At 33.6% G+C, this 27,988-nt stretch overlaps 1 protein-coding gene across 9 annotated transcripts in view; it reads right to left on the bottom strand.

Annotated features, from left to right (window-relative positions):
* LOC106754115 (exportin-4) overlaps positions 1–27,599 on the bottom strand; it is a 30,104-nt gene extending 2,505 nt beyond the window's left edge. Inside the window, exons 1-27 of one of the 9 annotated variants that reach the window (XM_014636075.2) lie at positions 27,340–27,599; positions 27,153–27,236; positions 26,136–26,223; positions 22,530–22,638; positions 21,179–21,277; positions 18,689–18,731; positions 15,305–15,376; positions 15,108–15,203; positions 14,762–14,998; positions 14,395–14,578; positions 13,860–13,971; positions 13,653–13,739; positions 13,396–13,534; positions 13,055–13,151; positions 12,879–12,941; positions 10,731–10,840; positions 9,411–9,515; positions 8,352–8,428; positions 7,905–7,980; positions 7,012–7,233; positions 3,733–3,804; positions 2,677–2,748; positions 2,538–2,602; positions 2,357–2,459; positions 2,151–2,282; positions 1,767–1,910; positions 1–108 (exon numbers count right to left, since the gene is read on the bottom strand). In XM_014636075.2, coding sequence (XP_014491561.1) covers positions 1–108; positions 1,767–1,910; positions 2,151–2,282; positions 2,357–2,459; positions 2,538–2,602; positions 2,677–2,748; positions 3,733–3,804; positions 7,012–7,233; positions 7,905–7,980; positions 8,352–8,428; positions 9,411–9,515; positions 10,731–10,840; positions 12,879–12,941; positions 13,055–13,151; positions 13,396–13,534; positions 13,653–13,739; positions 13,860–13,971; positions 14,395–14,578; positions 14,762–14,998; positions 15,108–15,203; positions 15,305–15,376; positions 18,689–18,731; positions 21,179–21,277; positions 22,530–22,638; positions 26,136–26,223; positions 27,153–27,236 — 2,796 coding nt within the window. In that variant the 5' untranslated portion in view covers positions 27,340–27,599. The other 8 variants (XM_014636077.2, XM_022777802.1, XM_014636076.1 and 5 more) reach the window with 8 other exon arrangements.
* Between the last annotated feature and the right edge of the window lie 389 nt (positions 27,600–27,988).

Genomic DNA, 27,988 nt, shown 5'->3' with positions numbered 1-27,988 from the left:
CATGTCTTTAGAGCAAAGACTTGAGAGAAGTTGAAGAAGTGCACGCAAATCTCTATACTTGTCTGTTTTAGACTCACTAATTAAGCTGATTGACAGACTTAGTGATATCTGAAAAAGGAGCGAATAACTTGAGAGAGAATATTTTTCAAATAACAAAAAAGAAAAATTGAATCAGAAACAATTATGGGGATTTGTTCAGACAGCAACAATATATTAACTTTATATCGGGCAGTTTGTTTAAACTTAAAAATAAGTGTTTTTGAAATAAACAATTTGTAAGAAATCATATATTTAAATGCAGATAAGACTTTCTTATAAAAATAAGATGAATAAAATTTCATTTTCTAAATGGTAAGAAATGGATTTTAAACTTAACTTAATCCCACAAAACTAGTTGTAAGATGAAGTTTGTACCTAGTTATATATTCTAAATTGACTTTATATCTAGTCGATGTGAGACTTCCAACACACCCCTCTTATACCATGGTCCGATAGTGGCCCGATAACAGGTGAAATGATATGTCCAACAAACACAAATCTTACTAAGATAGGCTTTAACTCATGGTTCTGGTACCATGTTAAGAAATAATTTTAAAGTTAACTTAACTTCACAAAACCGACTTGTAAGGTGCGGTTTCTAAATTGACTTTATCTCTAATTAACGTAAGACTTCTAATACAAATAAGTATATAGGAATAAACACACAAAAAAAAACAAAAATCTGTTTATTTTAGTAAAAATAAACATCTTCATAAAAAAAAGCACAAACGAAACAACCCATAATATAATTGAAACACTTATTTTTGGTAATGGGATGAAAGAGAAAGGTAGATTAAGAGGGAAAAAAATTTAAATAAAAACGGTTCTTTGCATCTTTATGCTTAATACAAACTTATAAAGGTGTGTAATCATTGACTTTTAGCACTGCAGGTATGGGACTCCAAAGATTTTCCTTTCCAACTTTCTGACCTCGACATTTGTATGTGGTTTGAACTTGAACCAGATTAAAGCTTCAATAGTATACTTTATCTTTTTCAGAAATAGAAAATTCACATGGAAGAGGGAGGCTGAGAGCACAACTAACTAGTGCTCACTTACCCGAGATAAAAATCCCTAGGAAAAATAAAAGAGACATGTAAAAAACCTATTCATAAGGTGAATTTATTTAAATTCAACTTTATCATAACCGAATACATCCAAACAAATTACAAAATGGAAGCCAAACGGAAGCCCCAACAATCTGAGGTACCAAAAGGAAAGTTTAATATTATGATAGAGGAACAATCAATAGCAAATGAGGTGGCAGCCGTTGGCAAGGTGCAAGAGAATTTTGTTACACAGTTAGGACACGTATCTAAGAATGATGAAATCAAGGTGATCCAAAAAGGTGAGAAAAATCGCATAACAAACTCTGTTGTGAAGGACTACGTTTGGGAAAAGAAATGAAATAAAATAAGGGACAATAGAAGAGAAGAGGGAGGAATTGGATCAGTCACTTGGCTTTCTTTCCTTGACCCTCTCTGGAATTCTCTGCTCTCTTAGTTTTCCTTATCTTCATTTAGCTTTTGTATAATTGTATCACCTATCACAGTTTCACTGTTAGTTCTTCCTCTAGTAAGATACCCATACATGAGTAGCATAATACGGTACGGTACTTTTTCTCTTTCTTCATCCCTTTCGCTTACATTTAACTAGCTAAGGTGTTCCTCCTGATCCAAAGTATTTTCCATACGAAAAAAGAAATATAAGTGATAACAGAAAATTACCTTGCCAATATTGTGAGATGAATACAGCTGAAGCAAACGCATGCAGAAATCAACGACAGCAGCAGTTTCTTGGGCCTCCAAGTATGTAATTTGTCCATCAACCCAGTCAACTACAAATTTAAGTAGCAGGTAGACAACTGCAGACTAAACAATAAATACATATAAGTACAGAGCAACAAGATGTCAGAAACTTGGAAATTACACACATTTGTTAACAATATAATGAAATCATTATAAGGAATAAAATTAACTTGATAAAATGAATAATTTAGATACTATAAGATGTTAAAAGAAAATATAAGAGTCATATAAATAACACTTCTGAGTTTGCCAAGAGCAATGAGGATTATATAAGTTGAAGATACTGATATATGGGACTGCTACCTCATGTTTATAAACTTCAAGAAGAATTAGAATGGGATTCATTACAGAGAATCCGAGTTCATAGATAGCCTTCTGTGTCCGAGGTTCAGACGCACTTGCAGCTCCACGTAGCCGTTCCAACATGCAGCTGACCTACAGAACGTTGATGATATTGAGGACAAATTTTCATACAAACATTGCAATGGCATAATTTTTCAAGCCCTCACCGAAAGGAGAATATCTGGTTGTTGGGCAATGCTTCTAAAATTATGCTTCCTAGATATCTCCACTATGTATGTTGCAATAGGACCCATGAGATTTCTTACATACCTATAAATAAAAATAAAAAAAGGTTTACAGCATCAAATTTTGAAAATATAGCAAAAGAAAGTTTAAGTAAATACTCACTGACTAGATGCCTCTGAATTTCTTATGCCTGAAGCTGAACGAACTAGTGTTTGTGCAAGAGATCGCTGGAGCAAGAAACTGATGGCCTTAGAAAACAACTCATAACAACATAGTAGATAGTGCGTGATAAAGATCTTACCTGATGAGCAGTGTCCAACAACATCAAAGTCTTTTCAGTGGAAAATGAGGTTGCTAGTTCATGCCATGAATTCTGCACGTAATATCAAAAGAACAAACGAATCAAACTGTGATAGTAACAGTGGTGGTAAGAAGTAGAATAACAGACGAGAGCTGTATGAAGGTCTTTTTGGGTCTCAAGTGTATTAGAAATAACCATCATTTTTATGATAAATGGGAATTTGATCCTTTCTATTATGCACAACACTTTTAATATTGTTTAAAACCAATTAAAAAACCATTAATGTATGATTAAGAAAGCATCTAAAGTGGCGAACACATAAAATACAAAAGAAATATTATTTTTGAGAATTACACCATCACCAAAAATCCTTTCGGAATACTTCCCAGTTTAAGGGAGTATAAGAACCAGTTAAACAATGAGAAAAACTTCTGTGCTGGATTGACCATTAAGTTGACATGATTACTGAAGATCATATCAAAATGGTAATGCATTATCGGATCTATGTGCTAAAAAACCTTACAACTATCAAAGACATTGACATACACATCATGGTGACATGGACCTTCTGTTTGGAAGTCTATACCCAAGGAAGAACCCTTGCTGTGAAGCATTGTAACCCCCCCTACCCCTCCAATGAGACAGATTTGCAGCTAAAGTAATCAATTATAAAGCTAGTTGTGTTAGTCAACTTTGGAGCATGAGAACCAACCTAGTTGAGCTACCTCAGTAATTAAAATTGTATCTGCTAGAAATTTAAGATACACTCCAATATTCTAAAATAATATGAGAAAATTGGAATGGAAGATGCTATATAAACACAAAGGAAAGGATGGATATGATATGATGCCTTTTACAGTTTGATTGATCATTTTGTCATCATTATATTGTTACGAGCATTCTATTATTATAACTTACAAAAGCAACTACTTACCAAACTTGAATCACCCATTAATGAAAAATACATTTTAAAATATGCAGACTCTTAAGTTTGCATCAATACAACACTTGATGTGCGTTATCAATTTAAAGGTACATAAATAAGTGTTGACTCACCAGAGTAACAAGGTGGATGCATATATGCTTTTGCTGAACCAGAGAATGAAGTAACTGGTAACAAGTGAGTCCCTAGGGAAAAATACATTGCATTCGGAACAAGGTCATTTGACATTTATTCCAGCATCTTTTACAGATAAATTGCACTTTGGGATTCAAAATTGAATATTAAATTTTAGAAGGAAAAAATGGTAAAGAAAATATGCATATCAAATCAATCAAACATAAATGTCTAGGGTGCCAGTCAACACATTCTCTTAACAGATCTAAGAAGATGAATCCATCTACCCAAGTATTAGATGTTACAATTTGTGCTCTTTTTGGATAATAATTTTGATATAGAATTACATATTAAAATCTAATTTTTTCTTTGAAATATCAGAAATGTAACTCATTCATAATCCTAGCACTTTCAAAGAAAAGGTTTGGATACATAAAAATATCCAATAATATCTTAATCTTAGGCCGAAGACTTAAAACATATTAGAAGTCTCACATCAATTAAAAATAAGACAAATTTACAATATATACGTGAATGCAAACTTTGCCTATAAGACAGTTTTATAAGGTTGAATTAGATTTAAAATTTGTTTTTTAACATGGTATCATATTTATGGGTTAGAGTTTATCTTAGCAACTTAGCAAAATTTGTTGTTTGTTAGGTAATAAAGTTTGAATAAACAGAGGAAACAGTCGTGTGACTGTAAAAACAGTGCTTAATATTGAGTTTTGAAAATGATGCAATTAACATCAATTTTTCCAGACAGAACTTAAAGAGAGAAAAAGAGAAGTTATGAGCAATTATGGGTGGTTACAAACAAGTCCAAAAATTACAAAATAAAGAGAAATAAAATATAGAAAAAGAGATAAAACTGTATTACAAAACAATAAAGAAATAAACAAAAAACATATAACATTAATAGCTTCCCTCAAACTCCAGGTGAGGGATTTGGATGAATGAAATCCATCACATTGAGTTTGAAATGGAGAAACTGAAAATGAGCGGAAGAAACTGGTTTAGTATTGGAAATGTGAGAGACCACAAGTTGCTGGGATGGCACTTGCTCACATACAAAAAAGACATTAATCTCCATATGCTCAGTCTTGGAGTTAAAAACAGGGTTATGGGCAATAACAACAACACACTAGTTGTCATATATGGTATGTCATTTACCCGGGTCCCTATATGGCCTCAAGTAATCACTTTGTTCACGATTTGGGATTTTTGGATTTTAATCCAGCAGTTTTGAATGATAAAAGTGATGCTTATTATTCTCTATCTTATCGTCATTGTCCCTGATGATGTATCTATCTCATTGCATATGTGGGTGACATTATTATCACAGGCAATGATAAAGACGACATTTTACAACTAGAACAATATCTTCCTCAAACATTATCATAGGTATTTCCTTGGTATAGAAGAGACGCAATCCAAGGATGCTCAATGCTAAGCCTGCTAACGCCAATGGATCCTAGTGTCAAACCTATACCTGATAAAGGAGGAATATAGATCTTGGAAGATAAAAAAAGGTCAGTTAGTAAACTAATTTATCTCATTGTGACTCTGTTAGGCTTCTTTAGTCAAGAAGCCGATCAACACTCTCCTACTCTCAAGCACACACGAAAAGACACAAAACAGTGTGTATATTATTGATGTATGAATGAAAAAATGTACAAAGAATCTCACCAAAGAAGCCTCTCTCCTTCCACTGGAACAAATTTCCAGTCTATATCCAAATGAATACAAAAATGAATAATCCCTCCTGTACAGAACACACACCCTATTTATAAAGTCTCTCTTCCCCTTCCCACTAACTAACTAACTGTCAAACAACTCTTCTCTCCTAACTGCCCTCTCATTTCCTCTTCCTTCTATCCTAAACCCATTATATCCTATCAGACTCCCCTTGACATCACATTTCCAACAAGTAATAAGATGCAGTCATGCGAATTCTAGAGTGTATTAACAAAGCTCCTTGAGAAGGTCTTGTTTATGAAGACAAGGGAAATAATGAAATTGCTGAGTATTTTGATCCTGACTGAGCAAGGTCACCAGGTGACAGATGCTCTACCTCAAGGTATTGTGTTCTTGTTGGAGGTAATTTAAAAGCATGGAAAAAGTAAGAAACAAAATGTGCCAAAATCAAGCATAAAATCAGAATAGGCAGTGACATTAGTCACTTGCGAGCTCATATGGCTAAAATAATTTCTCAAAGAACTCAAATTTGAAGAAAGTTCCATAATGCACCATGCAACAACCAAGCAGGATTATACATTGCCTCTAATATTGTCCTTCATGAGAGAAACAAAAAAAGAAATCACCACTAGTTTTGTCAACACTAGTAAAAAATTATATTTGCACCAAGTCTCTAATTGGTCACAGGATCGATGGGTTCATACAACTTATATGCTCCAACTTAAAGGGAGTGTTACAATTATATAAATAAGGAATTGATCTTATATAATCAAGAAAATTTCGATTATATATGAATTATTAGAAATGTTTTAATTTATTCTCTTATTATATCTTTATTATTAGAGGATATGATATCTCCCTTATTATATTGATTCCTTTTTTCTTAAAATAAAGTACTCATGTTGTCTCAAAAACATAGTTACAACTCAATTTTCCTCTCTTCCCTAGAGGTTAACAATCTCTACATGAATAATCCTCTGAAGTGCTTATGGAAGTTATACATATCCAGATTACTATTCAAAAAGGACGAAGAGCTCTTTGGATTGAAACCAATTCTTTCCTTACTGTGAAATCCTTTATGATAGCTCTTCGGTAACTTCAAAATTAAGCAAACCATGGCTTAATGTTTTAGAGTCCATTAAAGGGAGGGAAACAGGAGTTGAAGGTTTAGCAATTTATGATTTGACAACTTCGGTTTTTTCAATGGATAGTGTACCTCCTTGTATTGTTTCTGACTTCTTTGGAATATGTGTGGTCTGCCGCTCTTAAATAATAATTTTAAGAATACTGCATATGATTGATACAAGTTGCAGAGTAACTTAATTAGGCTAGCAAATTCTATAGTGATGCTATAACATTCTTTTCTTTGATTAAATATAAAATCTACCCCCAATAATACATTTACATAATACAATAAAACATACTGCATTTTGACAATTATGATAAATATGCATGTAAAGATGTAGTTTGTGAACTCTGAATTTTGATATACACATCACATTAGTTAGAGAAATTCAAACTAGGCAAACAACCATGTTCAAAAGAGAATGTCCAAAATTGTTAAAATGATAAACTCAAACCTGCAAATCCTTCTCTCCTGGATAAGATGTAAGTGTGATGAAAGCTATACGAACAATAATATCAAGAACAAGTTTCCCTTGGTTATGTTCTCCAAAGAAGCAAAGCAAAGTCTTTTTTGAACTATGCTCGTGATGATGACCTGAATCTAATATTTTCTCCGCAATCCCATCAGAAGACATCAAATATGTACGAGACCACCTTGCAAGGAACCATATAATTGACTGCATAGAGCATAAATTTGAAAGGGATTGGGAAATAATAAAGTACCTCACCAGAAAGAATCACAGAAAACAAAATTCAACATACTTAATCTCCAAATAAGACAACAACTTAAAACCAACAAAATTGGCTTCTATTGGCGTACACAGCCAAATGTTATCAATGGTAATGTCATTCTTTATTACTTTTTTAAATACTTGAAAGTTGCTAAAGTAAGAATTCGGAAAATAGTCTAGTTCATCATTAGTATAGTAATGAACTCTACATCCCAAAACTTTTTGAATCATGAATCATTATTTGTATCATACGATAAGATTCACAAACAAGGAAAAACTATTTCAAATATATCATATATAATATATATTATGTTCTGTACCACAAATTTAAATCTGAAAAAAAATAAAACTTACACAAAAGTCTTGTACAACAAAATCATTATATTTAGAAGAATGAAAACAAAGAAAAAGCAACAAAAGAACATATTATTTCTGGGTTTGAATTGTTAGATTCAAATCGTGAATAAGATTTTGGTCTACCACTGAAATAAAGCAAGAAAACGACAAAACCAACATATTCAGATTGGATGTCTAACTGAAACTTATGAATATTGCAGATAGAAGAGCCAAATTAACATTACAAAAAGATTGACATAATATAAGGTGGATTGACATACCTCCATGAGTCGCGGACTAAAAACTGATGCTCTCATTTCCGGACTGAGGCACTGCTCGGCAAATTTTATGATTGAGCTGCATTCATGCATAAGGAAAAGGGTCTTATGGATGCATAATTGGATCAGACATTATGCCTATTGCAAACTTCCACATAAGGTATTGTATTCAAGTGTTAACTCCGTACCAATTGTTTAATTACACATTATCATACCCCAAATTTCCTCAAATTCAGTATTCAAGAAGCAAGATTTTCTATAAATTTATAAAAAAAGAACTAATGCATTAGCACTACCAATTTATTAAAAAAATCAAGAATTTTAACATAGCCAAGGAAGAAACAAGTTCCAATATCCGAACGAAGTTCACTAAACATAATTTGCTAAGATTCCTTTCAAATAACTCAAACATCAAATTCCAAGCCAGAAAAACAGAAGGAAATAATATACCTGGAAAGTAAAATAACAGGGTGCCTATCTGCTTCAACGAAATCAACAACAAACTGGGTTTGTATCGTATTAGGAACCTAAATATCACAAATGACATAACCATAAATCAACAGTGCACATTACAGTCAACAATTAGGGAAGTTCACGGGTCAGGTTGGGTAGGATTTGACCAAACCATTACCCAACCCACCAAAATAGTATCAGATTGGGTTGGGTTTATGCATTTTTTATGTTAAACTCAATCTGACTCAACTCAATCTTAAGCCTGTTGGATTGGGCTGGGTCAATTGGTTAAAGATTTTAAAAAACTTTCTTTTTTTGTTTAAAGTTGTAATTTTCAAGTATCAGCCTAATTAAAAAAATAATACAATCTTTACAAAATTTAATTTGAGACTTCAAGTAAGACAATAAGTCAAGTCATAACAAATTTGTGCAAACTAATTTAAGACATGAAAAAAAGAAAAATATAACATAATTTGTTCATACCACAATAGTAAGAGTGAGTATCGGGTTGAGTTTTGGATTGCCATACAAAACCCATGACCCAAACTGTATTAGAGTTGGTTAGTTTTGCTTGGATCCAATCATAATTGAAACCCAACCCAATTTAGTCCAACCCAATTTAATTGGATTGCATTGGGTCGGGTTATGTCATTGGTAATCGGATCCAATGAACAATCCTAGTCAACATTGCCAGAAATATTAAAGAAATACAGTTATTTTTTCAGTGCATCAAAATGACAACTATTTATGGTAAATCCCGTCCCTTTCCCCTAAAAAACCCCTTGTTTTCATAACAGACTTTTCTCTATATTATCCGACTAGATTTGCAATATTTGCCTATTTGATACACAGGAAATGGAAATATAAAAGAAATACCCAAAATTGTTTTTCTGTGTATCAAACTTGCAAATTGTTTACGGTATAAATGTTGTCCACACCCCCTGCCTGAGCCATCTTTCCAAATAGAGTATTTTATCTTTATTGAAACAAAAATATGTGCAGCACGAACAACCAGTTCTAAGTGAATCAAACACGCACAAAATACAAATCACATACCAATGGTAGTTCCCCCTCCCCTTCATCTGCAATTACATGACCGATAATAAGCAACAATGAATAAAGTTCTTCCAATGTTTCAGTCAAGTCGATGATGCCTCTGCCCTACAAATAAAGTGAATAATTTGAGCTATAGAAATAATTCACAACTTACAAAGAATACAAATAGAGAACCCAGTGTCTGTATTATGAAGTTTTCTCTTATAGAGCTTCAGCTTTTCCATATATTTCAATTTGTTTTATTAGAACGTAACATTTCTACACTATCACTAAAAATTAAGAAACATTTGTTCAAAGGAGAAACTGTTTTATTATATATATTTAGATATCCAATTGGTATTTATTGATATAAAAAGTATTTTTTTTTTAAATAATAACCAAAATGAACAATCAAATTCATCCAAAACCTATTGTCAATTTAACCAGTTTCCAACTTGATTAAAACAAAAACTGTAGTCATGTTCAGAAGAGATTTGCATCACAATTTTCCACCATTTGATTCCAACTAATCCCACCATCATTTTTGTACACCTAAACTCTGATTTTTTCCATTTATAGTTGGTGTTAGATAATGTACACCCAAAAAATGTTTACAAAACATTATTCTTGTGTTTCGATAATCCTAGATCCATGTGATTACATGGGTGGTGATATAGATGACAATGCTAAATTAATGGTGGTTGTGTTAAAAGTTGCATTATATCTTAATGGGTGTAAACCAACAGTGAACCTTTTTCTTGTGAGATCTAAAATAAACTAATAACGAACAGATCTAAAATATTCATAAAAAAAAGTTAATCTCCATAAAAAAAAAAAAGATAGAGAAATCTAAACTCATTCTCTAACACAATCTTTACCATCAGACCATTCTACTGGGATTTTCAAAATTGTTTGATATCACATAAATACAGAGGGCGACCCACATCATTTTGAGAGTCCCAAAAATTTGTAATCTAAAACCATATATAAAGAGGGCTATTTTTGTTATAACTACCTTTCTTGTGACTCATTTTTACCCCTATAAATATAACATTTTATTAATTTATAAAAGACTACCCACTATAAGTAATACTTATCATAAAGAAAAATTACATCTAATCTTATTATACAATTATAAAATAAAAATTAATAAAACAACTTTTCTTACACATTTTTATAATTTTAATATAAATTTAATAATCACTTTTTATTTTAATAATTATTGTAATAATTAATTTGTTAGCAATATATTTTGTTATTATGGTGAGAAAAAGTGAATAGATGTGTTTCCACTAGTCAATAAAGTGCATCTTGCTACCATTCCACAAATATAAAACCAACCTGATTAAGGCGTGCAACCCGCTCGGAAAATACTCTTAGGAGCAAAGGAATTGTAACATCAATAGAAGCTCTTGCAATAAGCGCATAGCAGCTTAACCTTTCATCCATGGCTGCAAAAACATTGTAATTTGAAAACAAAAAGCCCAATTATGATATCGATGTGATTTCTGGTGATGAAAAATCATAGTAATTTGTTATTGTAGAAGATATTTTCACACAAGAACTGAATGTATTCTTAAAGGAAACCATCGGCCTTAAATAAAATCAATGAAATTGAACTGTGGAAAACTATTGCAGCCCCATTTAAGTTAATAGTTCAAATAAATCGAAAAAAAGATTTTGTTCCACTTAATTCTAACTAATACTAATATGGTATAAAAAATAATACAATGACTTGAAAGGATTGATCTCAAAACATTTCACAAAGGATGGTAGTCCTCTAGTACCATGTTGAGAAGAGAGAAACCAAGGAATACAACGAAATTTGTGCGTTGGGTACACACATATTTTTTTTTTTATAATGAACAAGAGATACAATAATAAGGAGTAAAATTAATATCTAATAGGGAAAATATTTGATAAGATATTTCCCTAAGAAATACATCATATCTCTAAAATAATCAACTCATTTCAAATTGTGATATTGTGATAGGATATAAGGTAGGGGTGTAATGATAGGGGTTGGAAAGTGTATGAGAGGAAAAGAAAGACAGGGAGAAGTGAGGCCGAACAGTATTAACTGTTAAAGGCCGAATGGCATTAATTAACAGTTAAAGGCCGAACGGTATTAATTAACAGTTAAAGGCCAAACGATATTAATTAACGGTTAAAGGCCGAATGGTATTAACAGGGAGGAAGTGAGTTAGAGGCCGACTGTTTTACCAGTTAGGAAAGGGCGCGAGAATGAGATACTATAGATAGTTTTCCTTTAACTTTGTTCAGGGGGAGTTTTCCTTTAACTTTGTTCAGGGGGATTTTTGTATTCTTTGTCTAAAGATAGGACGGTCCTATGGAGGGAGGTTAGGCTCTCGATTAGCTTACCATACATGTACATTTGTTCTTTTGTTAATACAGAAGTTCTATTATTTCCTTTGGTGTCTTACTATTGAGCACTTGAGAGGGAGTGAGATAGGTTTCATTTGCCAGAAACCTATCATATTGTATTTTAGTTGTTAAGTAATTTGTGATGCCCCCACACTAGGTCCCTAGCCATTCCCATTTCAAATATTAGTTTCTTTTTTTAATAATAAAAATGGGATTGAATTATCAAGGAAGAGGATACCACAGGCATTTTATAATATATGTGGTGTCATTGCCCAAGAGTGAGTTATAATTTTCAGCTTGAGAGGCCACTATGTCCTAAAAATATGACAGCACTTCAAAATCATGGCCTTTTACTTAAATACTCTTTAACTTATTTCTAACCCACCAAATACCAATGTCCCAAACGCCCTTGCCTCCAACTACCTTCGTCCAATTCTAACTTGCCTTCAATTCCCAGCTTTGGATTGTACTTAATGTTTGCGACTCAGGCTACAGGTCTTACTTTCCTTTATTGCCTGAACTTGGGATTCTTTTCTTAAGTTTTAGAAGCCACAGGTCTGTCTGCCTTCCATTACTGAGCTTCTTTTTTGTTGAGTATTTCATTTTGTTATCGGCCTCTTTTTCTAATTGGATTACAAGTCTTCCTTAGATTTATAGGCTTTGGTACCATATTAGAATTATGAGGGTGTGCGTAAGTGAGAGTTAGTAAGCTTTCAACTTGAGTAACTTGCATGTACAAGTGTCTTATAACTTTGGATTATTACCCTATTACATATGATTTAACTTGTTTCTATCCTGTGAATGTGGCATTTGTATTTCAACAAAGCATCAATGACCATGCAATTTTACCACATTTTGAGTTTACATTTTCAAGGCAACAACTCCTCATTTGCAGCACTAAATGGAGTTTTAAACCAATCACTGACATTATAAAGCAGGACTCTGTCTCCTGTCCACATCTGCTTTGTATGCAGTCTGTATTCTATGTTCAGTAGTATAACAGCTTAAAGAAAATCCAGCAATAGAAAAAGACAAATATCAACAAGAACATAAATTACAACATAATAATAACATGTGCAATGTTTTATAATCTTGGTTTCATACCTGATACAGAAGCATGAAGATAGTCTGAATCGCCCTCATCATTAAATGCTGTTGCAGAAGCCACTAAATAAAAAAGAAAAGTCACATTATCATAAGACTGTAAATGCAGAAAAAGAAAGTAATACAATTGTATGAAGAAAAAGACAACATTGTAGAAATTTTTATAGAGGTTTTACATCGTAGCTCGCACTCTACAATGAAACTGAAGAGATTAGCAGCAGCTGTTATCCCATCAGGCGGAAGCAAAGCATTCACATTCATTGTATTTATTGGCTGGAAAGAGAAATAAATATAGTTCAGTGTAATGACAAGAACTAGCATATGATTAATGGGCCTTTGGGGCGCTAGCCTGGCTGGGATGTCCATGTTACATAATGTCACCTACTACGTGAATTTTATGGGAAAAAAAATAATACCAGAACTAAACAAGTTTCCTTATTTACTTTTCATTGAAAAAATGTTATTAGAATTAGATGAAACAAGGTAAATGTTGCAAACAATTCATTCAAATGAATACCGTTAGAATGGCAGTCCAAGTATCCAATAAAACGTCACGTGCTTCCCAGCTCCAAGTCTCCTCTTCTGTGTTACTAGTCATGAGGACTTTAATAACTTCAGACATCAACATTGACAAAAAGGTAAGAGTACCCATAGGCCTAAAGTATCAAAACAAAATGTTTACCCTCGTCAGTTTATTTCAACTGTCATTATGGTCAACACCGAGAAATTATGCTAAACCATAAACCTACACTATCGAATTACGCTAACTATGACCTCATAGATTTTAGCAAACCGTCAAAATCATGGGGAGTTGTTACATTTGCAATGGCCAATAATGCTCGACAGCCATCAAGCATCTCACTGAATGAAACCAACATCAAGTTGAGGGTTAAATACATATAGTAAAAACTGATTAGATGGGTATGTGCAGGTAGGTAACTGAATTTGAACGTGTATAGTGCAGATGAATATTCTCCAAACCTGTCACTTTTCCCATTTTCAATAGCTTTTAAAACAGCATCAGGAGGATCTACCCACTCTATTATCCCAGATAGGAGCTGCAGAAGATGTTGCTCATGCATTTTTCTATCATCTAAATCATGGAACCACAATGTCAGAGAAATTCAAACAAAGGATTTCCAAAACTTATATATTTTAGGGAACAGGGGTTGTAATGGTTACACAGAGAAACATGTCCCTGAGGCTTAAGACTGGTCAGGATCCTTTCATCAATAACTAGTAATCCAATAAAATCCAGCAGTACAACTGTGCGAGTAGCAGTTTGAAATTTTTTATATTGAAGCAAGAACCGCAAAGGTTGTAATGAAGAGTTTAAAAACTTTAAAGCAACATGGACTTCAAAAACCATTATCACTATAGTCTCATTTCATGCTTCTCAGAAGACATCTCTGTCAAATCCCCCCTAATATAGGTAGAATACTTATCAACTTGAAGATTGTAATTCTAATAAAATGAACATACAATACGCAAAAGGGAAGACAAGTAATACTTATACCAGAAAGAAATACAGGCCCTGTTAAAGAACAAAATTGTACAACTAGCTTTCGAGCAGAGACTGCAACAGGGCAGTCAATCCAGTATCCTTCGCGTGAAAATTTCAGCCTCAATGCTGCATATAAACTCAAAAGCCATCCAACATGACCACTTAAAACTAACACATCACGCCATTCAGAACCAGGCTGCATATTAGCATGAAAAACAGAATGAAGGCCAATTGAAGGGAGATTTACAGTCTAAATTTCTAGTTATGACCTAATCATGATGTTTCTTGCTTAATGTGCAATGGTGACCAAATTGTAGTGTGTTACGTTTAGTTCTATCAAATGCATGTGCATTGTTAAGTAAGCAAACCAACTCATTACCTGCACTACGTGACATTCAGACTTTTTGAGAGAATCCCCATCCTGTCTAACTCCAGAAGAGAAGACATTTACATTTAGTTTTGTGTCACTGTTATTGCTACGAAAATCCCAATTCAGGATTTGAAGCATGAGATCCAGTGCAGCAGTGCAAACTTTAACCTCAGGTACAGCAGAGTCAGATTCAATAATCTGGTTTGTGACACTTAAGGCAGCTTCTTGGGTCCATTGGTAGAATGTCTATAATATAAAAGAGTGGGTACCAATTCAGGAAGTTATTGCTAATTCTAATGAAAATCAATTACCTGGTAAAAGAAAACTGAAAATAAATATTAAAAATCAGAAAGACCTTCAGGTACTCCCGTTCAAATGACCTCCTACACTGCTCATGAAATTCCCTTGGAAGGCCCATTGCACTTGAAGTAGATGGAGAAAATTCTGATAGCTATAGATATTGAATTAAATAAAAAAACTAAAACAACACGTTCAAAGCCAAGGCAATAAGAAGAAATGGGTAAATTTTCTTAATCATAAAATGTCTAATACCAATGATTCAAGGAATTTTATTCCAGCAAACTGCATGTCTATGCCATCAGCACCCACAATGGCCTTGTTCACCTGCAATACATAAAACTGTCAGACTTGCATGAAACATGGATGTTTGAGAGTAAACTAAAAATCCTGAATGGTATAGCGTCTTAAAGTTAAGTGAATAGAATAAACAGAAGATGAGGCAAAGAATAGATTGTCCATCGCAATGGTTAGTCATTTGAACATATTAAAATGTAAAGATGTTAAAATTTAGGAAAGAGAAAAACATTGAATAGAAATCGTGTACTGCACGGATGTTTTATCGATACTGAGAAAAAAAAAATTAATACAAGAAATAGGGGAGATTTTATATCCTCTTATAACAAAGATATAATTCGAAAGTAAATAAAAAAAGTTCTGAATAATATAATACACACACTGTAAGGGCCTGAAAAATATAAGGTCATTGGGCCTTATGTTTAGACAGTCAGGTCCATAAAGCTAAGGACAACTTGACCTTGGAGAGGGCTTTTCAAAAATCTGAATTCATTTGCCAACTTTCCATTCTCTCTCTAGAACTCCTTTTCTCTAAGTTTTCTCTGCCTTCTCTCTAAAATATCTCTTCACTGAAGAGTTTAATCTTTATTCTGAAGGTACTCAAGCGTTCATCGCATAAAGAGCTCCATTTCTACCGAAAGTTTTCTTCATTCCGACTGGTAAGTCGCTTTTCCCTTTTTCTTCCACTATTCTTGAACCTAGGGCATGCAACTTTACTGGTTGCATGCAGCTGGTAACTTTCCCCTTCAGTTTCTCCGTTTATTCTAGCTCTAGAGCTGATTTTCACTACCATTTCAGTGGGTGTAGGGCGCTGGTTGCGTTTTCCTCCAGGGAGGGCATTTTAGAAACTGTATTCTAAGCTGCGTTGAGAAACTTGCAAGGTAAGGGAAGTTGATTATATGTTTTATATCGTTGTTTGATATGTATGTATGTTCATTTCAGAAATAGTATGTCGTTTAACTATAATGTTATATTTTTGTGCTTGAGTGGTATGTTCTATAGTATTGGAATTGAAACTATCGAAATGTGATGTTATGAAGTGATTTGTGTGAAACCAGTTGCTGTAATTGGACTTGTATGAAGCGCTTGGGGGATAGAAATTATGCGGAAATCTGATTTAGATGGGAGATTAAATACTGTTTAGTGCTCTAGGCTAGTTTAAGGGAAGTGGGGTCTTGATTTTTAGGGATTGGAGTCTAGGGTGTGTTTGGAGTGTTGAAACAGTTTAGAGGGGTCATTTGGGACTTGTTGAGAGCAATTTGTTGGTAGGATAGAGGAATCTTAAAAACCGGAGTTGGTACATCCCTGATCATAGCTGGTTCAGCACGTTGTGACTAGTCATATGTACCGGCGCTTAAGGTGAGTTTGATGCGTCAGACATTTGATTCTTCTTCGATGACCAATTAGGATGGTAAGGAGTGTTTAGGGGAGGTGAGATCTCCATTGTAATAGTAATCAGATAGACAGTTTAGTAATTAGGAAACATTTTAGGTTGTTTGAAGGGAATTGAGAGGGTGATTTTGAGCAGTTGGGGTATTAGGTGCATTTGGTCTATTTGGGTAGTCTAAACAAGTCAATTGTGACTTGTTACAATCATAAAACTGGCCTAACACATAATAAGAATGGTATAATTGAATTGGAACTCCTAAATAATAGGAATTGATGTTTTAGAATTGAATTCAAGTCTAAATCACTTTAGAATCATAGTATAATAGTTAAAATTAACATAGACATGTTTAAATAGGTCCATATCATGAATTAGGAGTGTTAGAAGTAAGGTTGGAGGGTTGAAAGTGGTTGGAGGTGCATGAGTTGCATGATTCTGCAGAACTGGCGTTCTGCGGGTCATGCATACTCGCTATGTGAATGGTCTCGCATAGCGAGTCGCTCCAGGGAGGAGCTCTCTGTCCAGGCTCTCTCGTTATGCGGCTCTGGTATGCTATGCAAGAGACCCAAAGTCTGTCACTTAATCAAATTAATCCGCAAGGCGAGAGTTAGGTGTGCGCTATGCGAATCCTCCTGGATTCGTAGTGCGAATGGGGTGCGCCTAGCGAAAGGTGTTGTGTCTAGTCTACACTCTTTGAGTTTGGTTGCATTGAATTGTGATGAAATTCTTTTGGTTGTGGAGCATGCTTCAATACTTATGATGTGATCTTTTAGAGCTTAAACATGTGGTTTGATTATGGTTCAAAGGAGTGTGAATTGGGAAGGAATGAAATAGGATTTCAAGGTTGCTCATGGTAGTTTCAATGTAGAATCTCTCGGTGAGATTCTTAGTGTTTAGAATGAAAGTAGGAGCTCGGTCTTGGGGTCTTCCTGAGGCTCCAATGGTCTTTCTTCTCACGTAGAGAGGATCGAACCATGTGGTGAGGAGTAGCAAAAGGTCTTAGTCTTGGAGGCTTCCAGTATGCTCCAAGGCGCGGAACAGACTGGTCTCGTGAGTGTGGCAGGATGGGGAACCCAAGTATCATAAGCTACCACGAGCGCATGACTCGTCATAGCTCGACTATCATTCTAAAGTTCGGACGAGTCAAGTCTAGTATTCAACATGTTAGGATGGAAGTTTTATTCTTGTTTGGTTAAGTTAACTCTTGTATGTTTATGCTCTTTTGTTGCATGCTTTTGATATAATTAGCTCACCCTTGCTTGTGTTGTTGTCTTGTTTGTGTGTGTTTTCTTTTGCAATGATCATCCACTTGGATGAGAGCAGAGGAAAATGAGGTTTCTCTGGAGCATGCATTGGAGGAAGATGATAATGTTGTAGTCTAGTCCATTAGGCTTCGCTTCTCTTTGCCTATGTTATTTTGAAGAACTTTGTGTTGTGTTATTTCATTCAAGTCATGTCATTTGGAAGAACTATCTTATGTTGAAAAATTTTAAATTCTTAGCTTTTGTGGATGACTGTAAAACCTTAACCTTTACTCTAAGTCTCCTAGCTGCTTTATCATATTATAACTGTTGATGTCTTTATATATACATATTTGTTATATAATTGGGATGTCACACACACACATATAATCTAGACATTCCTAATTATTTAAGATCAGCTCCTTATTCCTATAATTATAATAATATTTCTGATTATAAAGATCAGCTCCTTATTTCTACACAATTCCATACCGAGCAACCCAACAAAAAGTTTCTGTCCAACTAAAAAAAAGCAAACTACCACTTAAATTTACTTTAGTAGTTCATTCATCAGTGTAATCAATTCAGAGAAATTTGAACAGCCCACTGAAATATGAGCGGAATTAAGAAAAAGTTGCAGACAAGCAAAAAGTGTAATATTGAGACCAAAATAAGCTGAAAGCAATTATAAACAGAAACAAAATATGTCGGCACCTGATAAAAGAAAACCACCTTCTCTCCAACCATAAACTCAAGCCTACAAGAAAACATTTACCAAACAAACTATAAGACAAATGAAACCATAACCGCAAAACCTTAACTGTACGGATCTGCAAGAATATAATAATCTTTTTCTTCTAAAGAAAATACACAACTTGCTATAATATAAGCACCACATAGAAGGAAATAAACACTACAAATCTTTAATTAGAACAAGTGCAATGCAGGATGTCTCAAACAATTATTGTTGATGTTTAACCAAGTCAAAGTGTGTTTATAGTGTTAGCAAAGTCAATATCTAAAGAAAGGATTACAAGGGTCGGTTCTTGCTGAAAATCACATTCCAACATGGATCATTCAATCCAACTCTTTTTTTGCTTACCCTAAAAATCATGTAACTACCAGAAAATGCATTTAAGGAGTTTTGTCCTCACTTAGAAGCTATTAAAGTATAGTTACTCAACGGGAATACTTTTCTGCACTAGAGGGCTATCTGACAAAGTACTTTTGCTAAGTAACTACACTCTAATAGAAGCATTCAATTGTGGGATCATGACTACAAAAAACATATTTGCAGGAGCAAACAAAACAAGTCAGGTCCCCCTAACCATCTAAGAAACTACTTTTTAATGCAGGATTCCCCAAATGCTGTTGCGCAACCCTTGATCTAGCTCTCCCAACCCTTCTACCGTAATAATGTGTTGTACGTTATGGCCGCTTGGGCAAGTAGTATTATACTTGCTAACCAGGTCCAGTCTCCAACTAACCGTGAGTCACCAGTTTGATTTAAAACCTCCAAGTCAAACAGGTCTATTTCAGTTTAAATGCATGACCAATTGAATAATATGCTCAGAAAGGCTAGCCAACTACTTTCTGGTTAACCAGTTGAACCAACTGCTTTGAACTGAGTCTAATAAACATACTCAATGGAGTATTTAAGTGTTTGGTTCTTCCTCCTTAATAGCTTTGTGGTTGAGTTTCCCAAGTGCTTCGGTACTCAACATATAATATCAAAAGAATTCACACAATCATCATCTTGTTAAGAAAAATGCGTACCATGTCTCAAACCTTTATCTTAACCCTTAGATTGGAAACAATAATCCTTGGACATGAAAAAACTATAAGACCTTCATCCATCTGAAATATTTTATGCTTCATTGAAAAATTTCTTTGGCGGTGAAACTTTTAAAAGTAATCACATTACATTAAAACTTGGCCATCTATATATTAATATCTGGTTAGTATTTACCTCTCTGGTTGTCATTTAAATTTGACTCACTTAATGTATGTATTCATGCATGTGTATGTGTGTAAACATGTTTCCCAAAACTTCTCAAATGTGTATATATAGAACTTCAAGGAAAAGTTTGGGTGGCCACAGCTTCCTTGTCCCTAAGAAGCTCCACTGCTGGATATGATCTCAACAATATCATTATATTTCCAAAATACCAAAACAATCTATGGTGTTCAGCATGGAATTAGTTAATTTTTTTCAGGAAGAACGACATATCAAGTTTGTTTCTAAGCTAGTCCCTCAGTTAATCAGGCCTGGGACATGATTTAACTATTCTGATTCCAATTTGAAGTGAGGAAGAGCTTTTAAAATTTCAAACGCCTCAGCCTACTTTATTAACATTTGGAGGGGTTTGGGTTTACTTATCTCAAAAAGCTTTTTCATTAATTCGATAGATAAATCATTATGCAATCATATAATTTTATTTATACAGTAATTTTTATAATTTTTTAAGTCACTAGTGTTTATTGAAAGTGAACAGGAATTTTAATAACAGTCTCTGAATGTAAATAACTTATATTGATGCACTAAAGTGTATCTGCAATGTAAGATTTTTTAATAATACTGCATGTTAGTAGATACAAGTTATACAGTTTATGTTGTTATTGGGATATTAAATATTATACTAGAGGTTGTTAGAAGCTGGTAGAAGGTTCTAGAGATCTTCTTGTAATTATTACTTGGTTAGACTTCTCTCTCTCTCTGTATTAATTCTTTCAAGTCCATTTGTACAGCTAGTAAGACTCTATGTACAGCTGTAAGATTATTAGTGAGCTAGTTAGTACAGTTGTCAATAAGCAATGTCTATAAAAACATTCTGTACTCATGTTTCAGAACCGACATACAATAATAAAAATATTCAGTTCATTCTCTTTAATTCTATTCAGTTTAGTTACTCTAAGACGGCAGTTTGAAAAAAAAGCTCTACAGCATCTGCACTCACTCCCGTTTAACGCTCTAGTGAATTAAATTCTGACAACAAGTAGGATCTCTCTCAAACAAAGCTAATAATTCAATTCAATGTGAATTTAGACAGTCACTAAAGTAAGACCCCGACCTGCCAAAAGTTTGCAACAAAAAGAATCCAGATTACAAATATATGTATAAATGAGACATGGTTGTATATGCAGGTTACATATTCAGTTAATCTCCTAATAAAACTAAAATCAAAAATAGAAGACACTACTTACCAACCCCTTTTCATCAACTGACTAGCCACAGATGCGACCTTTGCTTGAACATAACCATCAGGAGAACTAGCATGTTGCATGATATACAATAGACAAAAACTGCAAGTAACAGATATTGAAAGAGGAATCGGACATCGGATTAAACGAATAAAACTTCTGTTTTAGGTAAAACTGAGTGGCATTTCTCACATTAACAAAGTGGTTATTTCTGCTACATACACATCAGAAAAATACTTATTTCTGTTGAGCTAAGTCCGACATCAGCTTCATGCTTGTATTATATAAATTGCATCTCTCACTTTAAGAAATCAGAAAAGAAATAATTGAAGCATTATTTTTCAGATTTACATTTACCTTTTTTTCTTTAGATCTAAGTTTTATTTAGACAATCAGTCATTAAAGATCAAATAGAAGCATCAGCATGACTGAATCTGATAGAAAGTTGTCTTGTAACTATCAAACAAGAGACATGTTATACATATTTGGCTCCCTCCCAGTTCTTGAGGCAACGATTTAGGAACAACCATACTACTTGAAGCCATAACAAAATATTTGGTAGCATGCATAGTTCCATGCACTACATTTAGGTGGATCGATAAGGAAAGTCTAAAAACAAATGGCACAACAATGTTTTCCTTTTTTATGACACGGGAAAAAAGATCAAGTATCAGTATCATTAAATCAAGGCAGCTATTAAAGTGGTATACATACATCAGTTATGTTTTACATTTACATTCTTGATAGGCCCTTCAATTTTATTTATAGATTTTGTACTTCTTTAGGTGTGCTTTGTATTTCATTCAATTTTGCAGTCCATGGGCATATGCATAGTCCTGAAAGTTCATGCCTTTTCCTATTTTATTTCTCTCATTACAGCTTTTCTTAACCACAAAAAATTTGTGCTAAACATGATGTAAGAATCTCTACATTAACCTACGCAACAGCATAACATACAGAAGGAAAGGGTGGCTGCAGTATGAAAAATCTTGCCCCAAACCCAATAAATGGGTTGGGTGTCTTTAGGATAAATTAATGCTTAATCCAAATATTCGGTTTGGCTTGGGCCAGTTGGCATGGGATGAATGTGTTTGGGATATATTAACCCAAACCAACAAGGTTTATTTCCCACAAAATCATGGATACACAACTCAAGCCTTTTTTACCTTTGGGTTGGATTGAGAGGCTTCACAAGAGTAATGTTGTCAACAGTAACAACTTTTTGGTAATGTATGGAACAACTACTATTAGGTGCATAAAAAAGAGATGTAATTGTAAACTATATGAACAAGGCCGCTTATGAAGGAAATATCAGAAACAGCACAAAAGTTAGTAGAATAGAAAGTTAGAAAACCAGATCAAGTTTCTCTTGACATCAATACTGAGAACAACCCATTCTCTAATAGCAGCTTCTCGGATTGCTGCAGCCGCTTGAAACCTGGCAGTTGCCACCTGTGAATTTTCTGCACAGATAAAACCAATGCAGTATTGTAGAAAACCTATAAGTTAAAAGAGAGACAATTCCTAAGAACTTTGTTCGTATTTCATATTCTAGTCTCACAAAATATGAGATCAATTTAAATAGTAACAGAGACTAGAACAAGATAAGCAACAAGATAGTCTAACTATGTTGATGCAGCAAAAAAGCGAAACAACTTATAAAGTACCATCTAACTACAGCAACTAATTATGCTGTTGATAAAAAACAGAAGCTGATGTAGCATAAGCCAAACAACATTAACTAATCGTGATCATGAGGCAGATAGTCAATCAGCTTACAAAGAAAAAGAGCAGAACTCTACTACTCCTCCACAAACTCGGACTTGTGAGAAACTCAAAACCCTGAGTTAAGCAAGTCTTCAAAAGAGCTTGGTCAGGATATGAGCAACCAGAGATTGGGCCAGAACATTAGAGACAACAAGTAACTTGTTGAGAATGATGTATATTCTAGATATTTTTTATTATATAATACTTGCTCCTTATTTCTATAGTTATAACATGTCACCTCAAGTTTAAACATACAAGTTATACACACCCAACTTGCTACAAATATTTTCAATATTTGGTCCTCTTAGAGACTTGGTGAATAGAATTGACAAATCTAATGTCAATATTTCCAGGTTCCAATTTTTTATGAAATGACAATCCATCTCAATATGTTTGGTAACCTCATCAAAGATAAGATAAGGAGAAATGTTTAATACTTTCTGGTCATGGCAGATAAAGCGTATTAAGGAACTTTCTTGGAATTTAAGCTCTTAAGGTGTTGTTTAAGCCATGAGCTCACAAGTGACTAATGTCATTGTCCCATATTCAACTTTTGCACTTTATCGTGCCACAACATTTTGTTCATGCTTTTCCTCGATACTAAATTACATTCAACAATAGCACAATACCTTGGAGTGTCTCTCGCTTGGTGACCCTGCCCAATGAGTCACATACCCAACAATTTGAGTATTTCCCTTATCTTCATAAATGAAGCCTTTTCCAAGAGCATTCTCAATATAGTTTATGATCCCCTGCCCAATGAGAGTCACATACCCAACAATTTGAGTATTTCCCTTATCTTCATAAATGAAGCCTTTTCCAANCTCAATATAGTTTATGATCCCCTGCCCAATGAGAGTCACATACCCAACAATTTGAGTATTTCCCTTATCTTCATAAATGAAGCCTTTTCCAAGAGCATTCTCAATATAGTTTATGATCCATATGACGGCATCCCAATCGTAACAACAAGGAGATTTGAAAATTGAATTACTATGTTCACTACAAAGATAATGTTAGGAGGAGTCAACAGTGTGCTAATTTAACAAACCAACCAATCTTTTGTACCTCACAAGATCATAATACAGTTTTCTTTGGACAAGTACAAGTTTGACACTTGGATCCATTAGTGTGTCCATAGATTTAACATTTAACATTCATGTTTCTTTTAAAAAGTTCAAAGCATGTATTCTTTAAGATATGACCAAACCATTCTTCAACTGTGCAACTTTTTATACCAAGGAAATACCTAAAGTGTCCAAGATTTTTTGAGAAAGATACTGTTATAGTTGCCCAATGCCCTACTTATCACTACTTATAATAACAATGTCATCCACACATACAATGTGATAGACACATCTTTGGGGAGAATGACAATAAAACAGAAAATAATCAACATTGTATGAATTTTCTTTCCCGTGTCTACAATTCCCCATTGACCTCAACAATACACTAAATATCAAGGGTGTCTTCCTTCATGGTGATGTAAAGGAGGAAATCTACATAAAGCAACCTCTTAGGTTTGTTACATGAGGGAAATACGGGTTAGTTTGTAAATTATGTCAATTTGTATGGTCTAAAACAATCTCCACCTGTTTGGTTTGGCGAAATTAGCCACGTTGTACAAATTTATGCATTAAAACATAGTGAAACATACATTCAATCTCTTCTTGTCTGATAAGAAATGCTTGCACTTAATTGTGTAAGTTGACATAGTCATTATAGAGAATTTTTTCACTAAAATTTCTTATTTAAAGAACCATTTGTGAAGTCACTTTCAGACCAAAGATCTCAAATACACTACTTGCATATTGAAGTAGCTCAATCAAAGGTTTTGTAATATCTCAAAGAAAATATGCCTTAGATACAAGAAACCGATATGATTTATTGTAGACCTATGGATACTCCTATAGATTCAAATTAGAAATTAATGGTAGAATAAAGTGAACCTTTCTCAAACCTAAAAGATATAAAAGAACCTTCCGCATTTGGAATGCTCCTCATCTTGATCTCTAGAATGTTGTCATTTGCACCCTCAAAGAGACTCAAAATAGGGATTGGTATATGAAGATAATGGAAAACTCATATATATGGTTATTATGATGCTAATAGGGCAAAATCTTCTGTAAACAAGTGTCGCACTATGTTAGAAATCTCACATCGACTAGAGATAAAACCAATATATATATATAAATGGGTGCATACCTTAACTTATAAATCAGTTTTGTAAGATTAAGTTAAATTTAAAATTCACTTCTTAATATGGCATCAAAACAATGGGTTAGAGTTTATTATAACAAAATTTGTTATTTATTGGATTTATTGTTCCACCTCCGTCATTGAACTATCATCGGACTACCAATTAATATTTAGTCTTGTGTTCGATATGTATATGCCTCGACGTGAGGAATGTGTTAGAAGTTTCCCATTACCTAGAAATAAGACAAGTTTACAATATATAAGTACAAACCTCACCTTACAAGTTGGTTTTGTAAGAATGAGTTAGGTTTAAAGTTCACTTCTTAACACACTACTAAATATTGTGTTTTCATTAAAGGCAATATTATTTATTAAAAAAGCAAGAACCAGGATGTGCTTGCTTGATCTAGTGTTGAAGTTGAGTATAGGGCAATAGCGTAGTTCACTTATGAATTGGTGTGGATAAAACAATTCCTCCAAGAACTAAAATTTTGTGAAATTCAACAAATGAGAACTTATTGTGATAATCATGCAGCTATTCACATTGCTTTTGTTCCTATATTTTGTGAGAGAACAAGATACACAAGAACCTTTTGTCATTATGTCCAAGGAAATTTGCACAAAATTTGTTAACTCCAATAATCACCTTGCAAATGTTTTGACTAAATCCTTGAATTCAATTTGTATGTTTTACAATCGATATTAATGGAGAGTGCTAGAATAGTTTAACTTGTCAGAATAGGTTAACTTATCTTTTTGTTTATCTCTAGAAAGCTAAGAAGTTTCTTTTATTTGTCACCTAGGTATAGTCTTTTTATGTCTTAGTATCTTTGATGCAAGGACTCTTATATATAAATGCATAAATAGGCTGAGAGATGTATTAATTTCTTAAACATTCTTTCTCATACGTCCACTCTCGTGTATTTGAATGAACAATATTATTTGCATTACAAAATAAGCAGATATTTTGTTTGTCACATAACATGAAACTCACCAAGAATGAATTGGCAAGTCTTATATGGCTGAGAAGACTGGCCTAATGACAAAATAACTGCCTCTGAAGCTCCTGGATTGATATGCATCTGAAAATAAATGCATCATAAGTATAAGAACATGACTACATATGCATATCTGTTTGCATGTCTATATGTTCATATACATACATACATATGTATATACATATATCTACACACACTATAAATAAATAAATATATATATATATATATATATATATATATGTATATGTATATAGAGAGAGAGATAAAGGGAGAGATTTTATATGTGAGTAACGGTAGTTCTCCTAGACTTGATGAATGGGTAATCGACAAGAACCAAAATTATTAGAAAAGAGACCAGGAGTTAAAGCAACATTTTATTATGCAATACAAATAGTAGAAAATGCAGAAAATATGATAGTGTGTTACACATTTATTTCTTGTCAAATATTTTGTACTAACGAATGAAGAAGATGTCAGAAGCAGTAATGCACTTGCCATGTTCATCAGTTTAACATCTGCATTTTTTCCGAAAAAATGGTTTACAGTGAAATTTTAAAGACAGGTAAATATAGTACCATATTAGTGTACATAACATAATAATTGATTCGTGTGCATTAATGTGATCGTGCTATTTTTACCTTCTACTCTGGACAAAACAAATAAAACACTCATCAGAATAATCACGACCAATGGAATTCCACTCCGCCGATCTCTCATTATTTACCACAAGCATGGCAGGTATAACAACAGACGTCAAAGTACATATCAGATACTCAAGCAAGTTCTATAATCAGAACCAAGGTGAACAACTAAACGTGAAACGACGTTTTCCTAATTAAGTATTTAGATTCTCGACAGAAATTCACAACTAGGGAAATGAGTTCCTTATTCTTAACTCTACATTCTCTCCTTCTTCAAAATTAAAAAAAAAAAAAAAAAAAAAAAAAAAAAAAAAAAAAAAAAAAAGAAAAAAAAAAAGAACGAGGATTATAGCGTGAGAGAATGATTGGAACCTGAATGGAAGTGCAAGCCTGCTCGATGGCTCGCATGGTGGAGTGAAGCTCTTTCAAATCTGAAGTTGGAGTAAACCCTTCCATCTTCGCGAGAGAACAAATTGGAAAAAGGAATCGAAAATACTTTATCAGGATTCAATTAGTTTCATTGGCTAAAATTCGTTACATGCATTAACGGAAAGATCACCGCAGAAACACGCCTCGTGTCGTCGTCGATGATGACAAGAAGCTTGAGAAGTGAATGAATCGGAAAATGAGAAGAGAAGAGTGAAAGAGTGACAGTGTGAGGAGTTTAGGGTAGTGAGATAAGAAAGAAGAATTTATTTGAAGCGCGGTGAGAGCAGAAGCAGAGGGTCCATTGGACTGTGATGTGTCTGAGCGACTGGGTTCAGTCCCTCCACTTCTACTACACCCAACCCAGTCTCCTTTCTTCTGTCTGCCCAAGTTCCGAAATGTCAGAGTTTTTTTTTTTTTTTTTACTTTACTTTACAAAACTAAAATTTACGATAATACTTGTAATAATTAATAAAATTAAAAATGTAACTTTTTTAAAAAAAATAGCAAATTAAGAGACTAAACAAAAAATAAAAATAAAATCTTCTAGCCGCCATAATCCAAGAAAAAAAAAAGCCTACAAATACTAAATCAAAAATTGCTATTTACATTATTATGTGATTAATATGAGACTATGCCGCCGACCTTGGTATTTGATATCTTGGGATTATTCGATTACGAAAACCCAAATACCTTAAAATTATGTGAATTAATATATTCTATCTTTTAAAATATTTATCCATAAGATTTTACTTAGGAGTAAAATTTACTATTCATTAATT

Source organism: Vigna radiata, unplaced genomic scaffold (genome assembly GCF_000741045.1).
Source record: "Vigna radiata var. radiata cultivar VC1973A unplaced genomic scaffold, Vradiata_ver6 scaffold_83, whole genome shotgun sequence".
Taxonomy (NCBI): domain Eukaryota; kingdom Viridiplantae; phylum Streptophyta; class Magnoliopsida; order Fabales; family Fabaceae; genus Vigna; species Vigna radiata.
This window is presented reverse-complemented; position numbering and strand designations above follow the sequence as displayed.